Here is a 13,268-nt window from a genome sequence, read left to right on the forward strand (position 1 = left end):
GAGTCAAATTAATCACCGATCATGTTAATGGCTCCTAGGAGTTTACTTCCGATACCCCTTATTATATTAAATCAACTTGATAGTGTGCTACATCATTGCTCAGCTGGGTTTTCATAAAAGCATTGGTATTTAATATGATTTATATCTGGTTTTCTGCTAATATCTTTGCTTGTTGTGCGCTTTGTTTTTAAAACAGACATTCTTAGCTAATGGCACCCCTTTAAAATATATCATTCTTTAAAAATATTTTACAGGAAGCATTTTACAGTAAAATATGTTACTTATATTACAGTCACTTAATAGTGAACAGGAACAATTTATTTAATTTACAATCAAAATGTTAATATTTGACTTGTAGTTTGGAAAAAGTACATCTACATATATATGTTTTGCTTGTTTAAAAGATCAATTATATGTCAAGATTATTAGAAAATTTAAAGCGCTGTATTTTTTTTAAAGCTTTGCAGCAAAGGGGCAGCTCTGGGAAAACCATATGAAGCATCTGCTGAAGACATAGCAAGTGTGGCAAGTTTCATTGAGACAAAGCTTGTTACATGCTATCTACGGATGAGGAAACCTGACCTTGCCCTGAATCATGCACACAGGTAAAATGAAGTATTAATAACTACAAGTAAGTACTATCCATGCAAGCAGAGGGTATTATGTGAGCTTGTACGATTAACTTAGATTCCATTTAAATTTAAAGACAAAACAAAAAACATTTCTTTACTACTCGACTTATGTTAAACTAGGCAATCATAGAGATCACAAAGGGCACCTCAAAACCTAATGGAAGAAAGAGAGCCATAAATAATTATCTGTAAAGCCAGACAAAATAAAAGGGCAGATAACTGTAGTAGCAAATTACAGCAGGAAGAAAGGAGGGAACAAATAAGGTTAAGTAAGGAATGAGAAAGATCAGAAGGATTTCCAAAATACAGAGAATGGTAGAAGGAAATTCCAACTGTGAAACATGAGCAAAGACTCGAAAGCTTATCGCTTATTTGGAGATAGCATATCTGAGTCAAAGGATGCTATGCAGGGGTGAGTGTGACAGCTGTCCAAAGGTGTAAAACACTTTTTAATCTATGTCCTTAAAGATTTCTTTTATATGTTTCTATCCCTCTTCAGAACTCTGTTTTAGCTTGTGGCTTCCTAGAATCCTCAGGATTACCCAGCCCTATCTTTTTTTTCTATAAAAATGTCCTGTTTCCTAAAGGCCTTGCTCTTATCATGGGTAATATTCAGTTTAATCTATGGCAAAGACAAAGTGATTATGTCTTTCAAATAACTCTTTTCTTAGAATTATGAAGCCTCTACCCCTCTCTGCCTGGCTTAGAGTGATTGACCTAAATATTTAGTCTTGTTCATTTTCTGATCTCACACATCCTGGACTTCTTTTGGATACAAATAATAAAACTAATATCAACATGAAAACATAATGCCTGCCCTGTTAATAACCACGAGGAGACACAATTATCAATTATATTAATACTCATTATATGAGCAGGAGATCTGCCAACATGCTAAAAATCATTTACAACTCTACATCCACAATGATGTAAAAGTTCCGCCAAAGATTATTCATGGCTCTAAGGAGACATCAAACTTGTAGGCTTAAGCTTGACATCAAGGACAACAAAACCACTTTTAAATTCATAAGATAACCTGCTTGAAAGAAATTTTCTTGCTTTAAGTAAACTGCAGAACGTAAACACAGATTCTCTTTGACACCAAAGAAGATTAGACTCTATAGTTTCTGGAAACACCTTATGCAACCATCATTTTCAAACCCAATATCAGGACATATGGTTACGTCAAAGAATTTCATTCCACTTCCATTTGAAAGGAAAAAGCCACTTGGGTGACTTGTGAGCTCAATGGAAAAAAATACTTAAAATTGGGAATAGTCCAGAAAATCTATAGGCATACATAAACAACACTGAATTGAGATGCACTTGAAAGTAATTATTTACCACCTTCTCCACAGTTTTCACTACACATAAGAAGTGCCACCAAAATGGCCTGCATATTAAGGAAACTATCTCCTGGATATTAGAATGGTTTGATGGATTTTCAAATCATTTTTAATAATAAAAGGATTCAAAATGGTATGGTCATGTCAATATTTAATTCAGTGTTATAAAAATAAGTAATGAACATTAATCAAAATTGTACTATAAGAAACAAGGATGCAAGGATTAGTTTCAATAGATTCACTATTTAGGCTTAGAAACTTTTATTTTAAAACTAAGCATGCTCTTTCAAGACCTTGAAAATTACTGAAGGGAGGATATATAATGATGAATAGCAAACTAATCTTCCCCATTATGCTAGGATTAACTTTTGTATCCTTTTTATTCTATTGTAAAATAACTTTTGCTTCTTTTTCTAAGTTGAACATTAAGAAATGGAAATCAATAGAGGTTAAACAGTCAATTCATACAATTAATAATGCACCAACTGAAATAAATCATTTTGCTACCCAGCAAAATGTCATATTGCAGAACTGCAGAAGACAGTGCATATGATTCTAATATTTAAATGTTTTTAAAGACCTCAGATTTTAAAGTAGAGCCTGAAACATAAATATATTTCTCAAAATAAATAAATTAATCAGGATACTCAGTCTATAAATAGCCTACAACCATTATACACCATTATACATTATACATTCAGTTATACACTGAATGCAGAATCTTGCTTTTGTATTATTACCACATTGTGATGGTTGATACTAATCATGGATCAAAATTAAAATATTCCCTTTTTGCATTTATTTGCATTTGCTGAAGCATCCTTTCTTTAATTTTATGTAAATGTGAGGTCTACTGCATATCTTTAGGAGATTTGTTAACACAAAAATTAGCTTGAAAACCATCACATAGTTTTGCTTCCGATAAAAAGTAACTGCATGCTGTTCTGTTGTGTAGAAGACTACAAGAACCATAACTTTATGGTTTTAGGTTCAACAAAGATACATTTTGAAATTAATTAGTCAAGTATTGACATTTACAATATGATAATAAGTAATACAAAGGCTTTAGAAACAACTGTTAACAAGTTTTTCTTTTATAAAATAACATATCCGAAGTGGCAAATATGGATATCATTTTTTCTTTTTTTACTTCAACCAAAAGTGATGCCTAGACTCATCAGTCAAACATATCAACTCTGTGCTCACTTCATCAAACTAGTATCATTGTTTATCAGTGGTGTCTTGAACATTTCTAAGACTGATTTCTAATTACTGCTATCTTATCAAGAATAGAAATCCTACTATAACTCTTTTCCTATCATATAATTATATGTTTATTTGTATAATTGTAAAGATTCTAATGATGCATATCAACTTTTTTGCATATTTCCCACCTTTATATTGCTGTTGTTTGCTTGTTTTTGCTGCAGAATTTTGATGCCACAAGGTGGCAGGCAAGATGAAGTCTAAAATAGCAAATATGTGGAAGTGAGCCTCTTTTCAAAATTGTAATGGTGTCATCTACATTCACTCATTCATTCAACAAATATTTTTGAATGCTCACCAAGAGCTTGTTCTAGGCAGTGGGGGTGGTAGTTGTAAACAGGAAATATGTGGTGTTTATGCATATTAGAAGAGGTAGCAAAGTTTAAAAAACAAATACTAATATGAGAAAAAAGAGAGTGTGATAAATGCAATGAAGGTAATAATATAATTTCAAGTTGCAGAGGCAGCTTTGTATGTTAAATCAGAGCATGGAGTCTGAATCTGACTGCTCAAGTTTTCATTCTGACTCCCCCACTCACCAGTTAGCCTGAGTTTAATTCTCTATAAAATTGGGTTATAATAATACTACCTACTTCACAAATACTATATCACAAGGTTTTGTGAAAATTAAACATAAACCCATAGATTCTTTACTCCACCCATGATAGAGTTACTGGTACTGGGCCTGCCTTCCTGCTATAAGTAAGTATAAAACTGGACAAAATATATGAGACAACTCTGTTTAGGCACTGGAAAATGGTCATAGCAGGACTTTGATCCTTGAGAGAAGGACAGTATACATGGTGAGCCCCACAATTTTCTTAGCTTTTTGCTGGGGTTGTTTTCCTGCCCTTACTTCAGGGAGTTGGAGATCCCATTAAACGTTAAACTGAAATCTCAATGGGCTGAGGAAGCAGAGATTAGAATACGAGGCTGCCAAAAAAGCTGTAATTTACAGGGCAGGTGACCAAAGGAGAAATAGCTTTGTGAATAGGTTGGGGTTAGAAGACTGCACGAGGATTTGCTGCAGGTTCTTGGCCAATATAAGAAGTGAGACGTCAGGTAGCAGAGACTGCCTGCTATGGGACTAAGTGCTAAGTGAAAATACCAGAGGACCTGCAATGATGGGAGATACTGAAATACCAGTGTGAAGAGACCTCACTGAGTACCTAAGGCATTCAGCTCAAACCTCAGAAAGACCCATGCTTTAAGAGTTAGTACCATGAACTCCAGAATGGATCACTCCTTAGGATTAAACTCAAAGGCAAAACAGACCTGCCTTAATAGAGACTAAAACCATGCATGACAAGAACAAGAGTATTTTTCATTTAATTGCCTAATAGGAAAAATATTCAACAACTTTGCAAGGATGATGTCATAATCTCAATTCCTTACAAAGTTTCATCCAAAATGTCTAGCATAAAACTAAAAATTTCTGTACATTCAAAGAAATAGGGAGATGAGACTCATATTTAAGAAAATAAATAGTCCATACAATAAGACCCCAAGATGACCCAGATGTTAGAATTGGTAGAAAAAGATTTTAAAGAAGCTACAAAAAATAGATCCAAGGATCTTCAGGCAAAGATGCTCATAATAAGTGAAGAGATGAGAATCTCAACAGAAAAATAGAAACTATAGAAAAAACCAAATGGAGATTTTAGCATGGATTAATGAAATATCTAAAATAAAAATGTACTGATTGACCTTGACATCAGATTGAAGACTTAGTACTAAAGAAAGGATTAGTGAACATGAAGACAAATCAGTAGAAATTACCCCATATGAACACAGAGGAAAAAAAGATATTTAAAAAAAATTAACCAACGCTTCAGTGACCTATCCTCAGAGACAGTAACAAGCAATCTAGCATACATGTAACTGTCCCAAAGGGAAAGAAAGAGAGAAAAGGGTATTAAAAGTAATTAGTAGAAGTTTTCCAAATTTGGTTTTAAAAAAAGTAAAATCTAGTTAGCCCCAACTAAAATAAATACAAAGAGAACCACATCTATAAACAGCATAAGCAAACTTTTGAAAACTCAAGACAGAGAGAAAATATTAAAGGCAGATGAAAGAAAAAAAATATGTTACACACAGGGACAATGATACAAATAACAGGTGACTTTTAATCAGAAATAATGGAGACCAAAATACAATGGAACAGGAAGTTTAAAGTGCTGAAAGAAAAATGATGTCAAACAAGAATTCAACAACAACAAAAGAATTCTTCAAAATGAGAGTGACATATAAATACATTTTTAAATAACTAAAGTTAAAAATTAATCTTGAGCAGATCTGTACTTTGAGAAATGATAAATAAGATATTGCAAGCTGAAGTAAATGAGAGTAGAGTAAAATTTGGATCTACAAAAAGGAATGAAGAGCATCAGAAATGGTAAATAAGTGAGTAAACATAAAACACTATATATCTTCTCAAAATTTATTTAAGGATGAATGACTAAGGAAAAAATAGTGTTCTATCATATTATCTAAGGTAAAAATAATAAGATTACATACTTTGATGTGCAATATTTGACTACAATATCACAAAAACCTGTGGGAGGAGGCACAAATGGAATTTTACTACTAAAGTTTTTACATGAGGTAGCACAATATTAACCCTAAGTAGCCTGTGTTAAATTAAAAATGCATGTTATAGGGCTTCCCTGGTGGCGCAGTGGTTGAGAGTCCACCTGCCAATGCAGGGGACACGGGTTCGTGCCCCGGTACGGGAAGATCCCACATGCCATGGACCGGCTGGGCCCGTGAGCCGTGGCCGCTGAGATCTGCGCGTCCGGAGCCTGTTCTCCGCAATGGGAGAGGCCACAACAGTGAGAGTACTGCATACTGCAAAAACAAAACAAAACAAAACAAAAAAATGCATGTTATAATCCCTAGAGTAATCATTAAAAATATTACGAGTATAGCTAGAAAACCAATTATGGACTTAAAATTATACACTAAAGAATACTTAATTAACTGAAGTCAAGAAAGGAGGAAGAGAAGAACAAATAATGGATGGGACACTGGAAGATAATAGCAAGACAATAGGTTTGAACAACATCATTAATAATTACATTAAACATACTCACTAATTGACTAAACAATCCAATTATAAGGCAGATATCATCAGTCTGGATTAAATCACAAGATTCAACTATGTTCTATCTACAAAAAGACATAGTTTGAAAGTAAAAGGAAGAAAAATGACATACCATACAGTAAACATAAAAATCTGTTTTTCTATCAGGCTTGGCTATGTTACTATCAGACAAAGTAGGTCTCAAGAAAAGGAGTTATTACCAAGGATAAAAATAAGGCTCAACAAAATTTTGAAAATTTGAAATCTGACAGAGCTTTTCCTCTGACTATAATGCAATTAAATTAGGAATCATTAAGATATCTAGAAAAACCCCTCCAAATACTTGGAAATTAAGCAATACACATCTAAATAACCCATCAGTCAAAATATAAGAAAATAAAATAACAAAGGCATGGATTTGAATTTCTGCTTCAGCACTTACTAGCTTTGACTTTCACAAGTAACTTAACTTCACTTTGCCTCAGTTTTCTCATCTTTAAATCTAAGTAAACTGGTTAAAATCACTCCTAGATCTTAAAATATATCAGATTTGTATTTTGTTTCAATCCCACCACCAATAACAAATGCAGATTATTTTCAATGGTAATAACAGCAATAAACTCTATATATGCATAGAGGACACTATTATTTTTAAAATACCCTTTAGATGTGAAAAGATGTTCAACATCCTTACTTACTGGAGAAATGCAAGTCAAAACTACAGTGAGATACCACTTACACCAGTCACAATGGCCAACATTAAAAAGTCTACAAACAACAAATGCTGGAGAGGGTGCGGAGAAAAGGGATCCCTCGCTACATTCCCATTAGTGGTAATGGGAATGTGCTGCAGTCACTACGGAAAACAATATGGAGGTTCCTCAGAAAACGAAAAATAGAATCACCATATGATGCAACAATCCCACTCCTAGGCATAGATCTGGACAAAACTATAATTCAAAAAGATACATGCACCCCTATGTTCATAGCAGCGCTATTCACAATAGCCAAGACATGGAAACAACCTAAATTAAATGTCCATCAACAGACAAATGAATAAAGAAGAAGTGGTACATATATGCAATGGAATCCTACTCAGCCATAAAAAAAAGAAAATAATGCCATTTGCAGCAACATGGATACAACTAGAGATTATCATACTAAGTGAAGTAAGTCAGAAAGAGAAATACAAATACCATATGATATCACTTATATGTAGAAGCTAAAATATGACACAAATGAACTTATCTACAAAACAGAAATAGACTCACAGACATAGAGAACAGACTTGTGGTTGCCAAGGGGAAGGTGGGGTGGGGGAAGGATCAACTGGGAGTTTGGGGTTAGTAGATACAAACTATTACATATAGAATGGATAAACAACAAGGTCTTACTGTATAGCACAGGGAACTATATCTAATAGCCTGGGATAAACCATAACGGAAAAGAATATAAAAAGAAGAGCGTATGTATATATGTGTATAACTCAGTCACTTTACTATACAGCAGAAATTAACACAACATTGTAAATCAACTATATACTTCAATAAAAAAATAGGATAAAATAAAATACCCTTTTTGAACCCAAGATATACTGAATAAAGTAGACAATTTGGAATATTCTATGAAAATACAAGTTTGGGGGGGTATCATTATTTATAACTTTGAGGATAATTAAAATGCTCAGAGGTGATATAAGCTTAAACCATTACAGATATTCATGAGTTTTAGAATAAACTGGTTCATAATAGAAGGAACAGAAATTTTGAAAATTTCTTGCAGATCTCATGAAATATTTAAAATACAACATGCTCCTCTTTACCATAACTGAATGTTCAAAGTTTGGCCAGGAGTGACATGAGAGATATGGCAGAACAGGATGTTCCCAGCTTGTATCATCCCCTGGCAACAATAACTTGGCAGCCATTCACAGACAAAAAGTGTCTTTGTGGGAGCTTTGGAATCCAGGCAGGACACTGTGAAACCTCAGGGGGGCCCACAACCAAGGAAGTCTGTTTTAATAAAACAGGCCCAAACCAAGGGGGATGGCACCCCTATAGTGTCCCTAGCAAGACTCAAAAACAGTTCTGACCCCTGTGGATTTGGCTATAGCCCAATTTGACCTTGGTCCTGCCACCAGCACAAGATGCCAAGGAACCTCGGAGAAGTCATGCCTGCCTATGCCTCAGTAATAAACCCACAGCTATGGACACTGAAGTAACTCATGATCTGACTCCATCTCCTTTCAGCCACCATCCATAAGCAGTCCTACCAGCCCAGGGACCTGGCTGGAGACATACTTATTTGCATCCCCAGAGATCCTGAAATGTCCCTGTGACACAGCTCTAGCCCCTCCCCACTGCAGTCAGGGAACAGTTCTATCCACCTAGGGATCTGGTGGGAGACATGACCATCCATGCCTTCAGAGCTATGACTTCAGATCTAAATTCCAGTTGTGTACCCTGAAGCAATCTTGGGCCTCAGTTCCAGCTCCTATCAACCATAGTCCAGAGCCAGCCAGTCTGTCCAGGGACCCACCCAGTGGCCCAGTAGAAGCCCTCCCAAGGACTCAAAGAGAGGCATATCTTTCCACATACCTGATAACAGGACCACTGTCTGAAGACCCAACTGCAGACCCTGAAGTGGAACCTTGTCCCAGCACCAGCCCTACTAATCAAGGTTCTAGAGGCAGTTCTGTCCATCCAGGGACCAAATAGGATCCACCCCAGCCCAAATCCCTGGTAAAAGGCTCACCAAACACAGAGCCCACTGTGAACACAGCAACAGCCAAGTAACCTAGCTCTAATACATCTCAGCTGTAATTCTGCAGGTAATCTCATCAGCCTGGGAAACCAATAGAAGCCAACATTGGAGCACCTAAATATTTAAGGCAAATATTAACAGACTGAAGGAATAAACAGACAGCAATACAATAAAAGTAGGGAACTTCAATACCCCACTCTCAATAATGGATAGATTATCCAGACAGAAAATCAATAAGGAAAAAACAGACTTGAATAACACTATAGACTAAATTGATATAATTAACATATACAGAACATTCCATCCAACAGCACAAGAATACAGATTTTTTCCAAGCACACACAGAACATTCTCCAGGATAGATCATATGTTGGCTCACAAAGCAAGTCTTAACAAATTAATGAAGACTGATATCATATAAAGTATCCCTTCCCAACCATAATGATATAAAACTAGGAATAATAATGGGAGGAATATTGATAAATTCAGAAATACATGTAAATTAAACAATATACTCTGGAAAATCCAATAAAAAAGAAATCAGAAAATATCTTGAGACAAACAAAAATGAAAACACAACATACTAAAAACTTATGTAATGCAGCAAAAGCAGTTCTAAGAGGGAAATTTATAGCAGTAAACAACTACATTAAGAAAAAAGGAAGATGTCAAATAAGGAAGCTAACTTTACGCCTCAAGGAACTTGAAAAAGAAGAACAAACTAAGCACAAATTTAGCAGAAGGAAGGAGATAATAAAGATTAGAGCAAAACGAATGAAAAAGAGACTAGAAAACCAATGTAAAAAATCAACAAAACTAGAAGATGTGTTGAAAAGATAAACAAAATTGACAAAATTTTAGTGAGACTAACCAAAAAAAGAGAGAGGACTCAAAATTATAAATGAACGAGAAGACATTACAGCTTATATCACAGAAATACAAAGGATAAGAGTCTACTATGAAATATTATACACCAACAAATGGGATAGCCCAGAAGACATGGACAAATTCCTAGAAACATACAACCTGCCATGGAAAACATCATGAAGAAACAGAAAATCTGAACAGACTAATAATAAGTATGCATTTTGAAGCAGCAATCAAAAGCCCCCCAACAAAGAAAAGACTAGGACCAGATGGCTTCACTAGTGAATTATACCAAACATTTAAATAATTAACATCAGTCCTTCTCAAACTCTTTCAAAAATAGAAGAGGAGGAAACACTTCCAAACTAATTTTACAAGGCCAGCATTACTCTAATACCAAAGACAAATAAGGACACTACAAGAAAGGAAAATTACAGGTCAATATCCTTAATGAACATAGATGCAAAATTCCTGAAAAAAATACTAGCAAAGCAAATTCAACAGCACAATGAAAGGATCACACATCATAATCAAGTGAGATTTATTCTTGGGATGCAAGGTTCCCAGGACATACACAAATTAACAAACATGATATATTACCTTAAGAAAATAAAAGATAAAAATTATATGATCATCTGAATAGATGCAGGAAAAAAGCATTTGACAAAATTTAACATTCTTTCATGATAAAAACTCTCAACAAATTAGGTATAAAAGGAATGTACCTCAACATAATAAAGACAACATATGACCATCATACTCAACAGTAAAAAGCTGAAAGTTCTTCCTCTAAGATCAGGAGCAAGATAAGGATTCTGACTCTTGCCATTTTTAATTCAACATAGTACTGGAAGTCCTATACAGAGCAATTAGGCAAGAAAAAGAAATAAAAGCCATGTAAATAAGAAAGGAAGAAGCAAAACTGTCTCTATTTGCAGATGATATGATCTTATAAATAGAAAGCCTTAAAGCCTCTGCAAAGAAATTGTTAGAACAAATAATGAATTCAGCAAAGTTGCAGGATACAAAATTAATATACAAAAATTATTTGCATTTCTATACACAACAGTGACTAACCAAAGAAGAAATTAAGAAAACAATCTTATTTACAGTAGCATCAAAAATAATAAATAATACTTAGGAATAAATTTAACTAAGGAGATGAAATACCGGTACACTGAAAACTGTAAGACTGTGATGAAAGATGGAAGAAGACACAAATAAATAGAAAGGTATCCTGTATTCATGGATTGGAAGAATAAATATTGTTAAAATTCCATACTACCCAAAGAAATCTATAGATTTAGTGTAGATTTATACACTAAATATAAAAAAGTTCAATGGCATTTTTCAAAGAAGTAGAAAAAAATCAGTCAAAATTCATGTGGAACCACAAAAAAACTGAATAGCCAAAGCAATCTTGAGAAAGAAGATCAGAGCTGAAGGCATCAACTTCCTGACTTCAAACTATATTACAAAGCTATCAAACCATAATGGTACTGGCATATAAACAGGCACACAGACCAATGGAAAAGAATAAAGAGCCCAGAAGTAAATCCACATGTATATGGTCAATGAGTCTAAGACAAGGATGTCAAGAATACAAAATGGGAAAAGGACAGTCTATTTAATAAATGACATTGAAAAAACTGGATATCCACATGCAAAAGAATGAAATTAGACCCTTATATTATACCATATACAAAAATCAACTCAAAATGGATTAAAGACTTAAATTAAGACCTGAAACTATAAAACTCCTAGAAGAAATCATAGGGGGAAATCTCTTTGACATTGGTCTTGGCAGTGATGTTTCGGATATGACACCAAAAGCACAGGCAACGAAAGCAAAAATAAATAAGTGGGGCTATGTCAAACTAAAAACTTATGCACAGCAAAGGAAATAACAAAATGAAAAGGCAACCTATGAAATAAAAGAAAATATTTGCAAACCATATATTAGGGGTTGCAAACCATGGCAAGGAGTTAGACATCCAAAATATAGAGGGAAGAGATATGGGGATATATGTATATGTATAGCTGATTCACTTTGTTATAAAGCAGAAACTAACACACCACTCTAAAGCAATTATACTCCAATAAATATGTTAAATATATATATATATATAAATATATAAGGAACTCTTACAATTCAATAGCAAAAAAAAAAAAACGTTGATTTTAAAAATGGGCAAAAGATTGGAACAGACATTTTTCCAAAGAAGACATTAAAATGGCCAACAGATATATGAGCATCACTAATCATCGGGGAAATGCATATCAAAACAATGAACTACCACCTCAGACCTGTTAGAACGGCTATTATCAAAAAGGCGAGATAACAAGTATTAGCAACGATGCGGAAAAAGGGAACCCTTGTGCACTGTTGATGGGAATGTAAACTGCTATAGTCAAAATGGAAAACAATATGGAGGTTACTCAAAAAATGTTAAAGGAACTACAATATGATCCAGCAATCCCACTGCTGGACATATAGCCAAAGAAACAAAGTCAGTATCTTGAAAAACCATCTGCACTCCCATGTTCACTACAACATTATTCACAATACCCAAGATGTAAAACAATCTAAGTGTCTGTTGACAGATGAATGGATAAAGAAAATGTGAAATAGATACATACACACACACAGTATTATTCAGCCATAAAAAAGTAGGGAATCCTGCAATTGGTGAAAATATGAATGAACCCAGAGGACATTAAACTAAGTAAAATAAGCCAGACACAGAAAGACAAACACTGTATGATCTCACTTATATGTGGAATCTAAAAAGTCTAACTCAGAGAACCAGAGAGTAAAATATTTGTTGCTAGGGCCTGAAGGTGGGGAAAATGTGGAGATATTCGTCAAAGGGCATAAACTTTCAGCATGGTGACTATAGTTAATACTGTATTGTATACTTGAAATTCAATAAAAAGATGCTGAGAGTTCTCACCACACTGGGGAAAAAAGAAAAAAAAGGTAACTATGTGAGATGTGAGGTGATAGATGTGTTAAGTGATTGTAGTAGTCATTTCACAATGTATACGTGTATCAAACTATTACATTTTCCACCTTGAATACATACAGTTTTTGGAAAGTATGCCTCAATAAAACTTAGGGGAAAATTAAAATTAAAATAGCTAAGCTAAAAGAAAAAAAGTGGCCATTAAATTCAACAAGTCAATAGTATTCGATGAAACAAAACAATTCTCACAATCTTAGGTGAACTTAAAACCACAATACTAATAGTAAAACAAAAGAGGACACTGCTGGAGCCAGTTTCTTGATATGAAAAAATGTTTAGGCTACTA

The 13,268-nt window shown here is 34.2% G+C and overlaps 1 protein-coding gene across 1 annotated transcript in view; it reads left to right on the plus strand.

Annotated features, from left to right (window-relative positions):
- Positions 1 to 13,268, plus strand: part of SPATA16 (spermatogenesis associated 16) — a 223,390-nt gene that overhangs the window by 54,891 nt on the left and 155,231 nt on the right. The window contains exon 2 of the mRNA XM_007464704.1: positions 460 to 605. Within this exon, the coding sequence (XP_007464766.1) occupies positions 460 to 605 (146 nt within the window). The remainder of the gene's footprint in view (positions 1 to 459; positions 606 to 13,268) is intronic.

The sequence above is a fragment of the Lipotes vexillifer genome, unplaced genomic scaffold, assembly GCF_000442215.2.
Source record: "Lipotes vexillifer unplaced genomic scaffold, Lipotes_vexillifer_v1.1 scaffold37, whole genome shotgun sequence".
NCBI classification, from domain to species: Eukaryota; Metazoa; Chordata; class Mammalia; order Artiodactyla; family Lipotidae; genus Lipotes; species Lipotes vexillifer.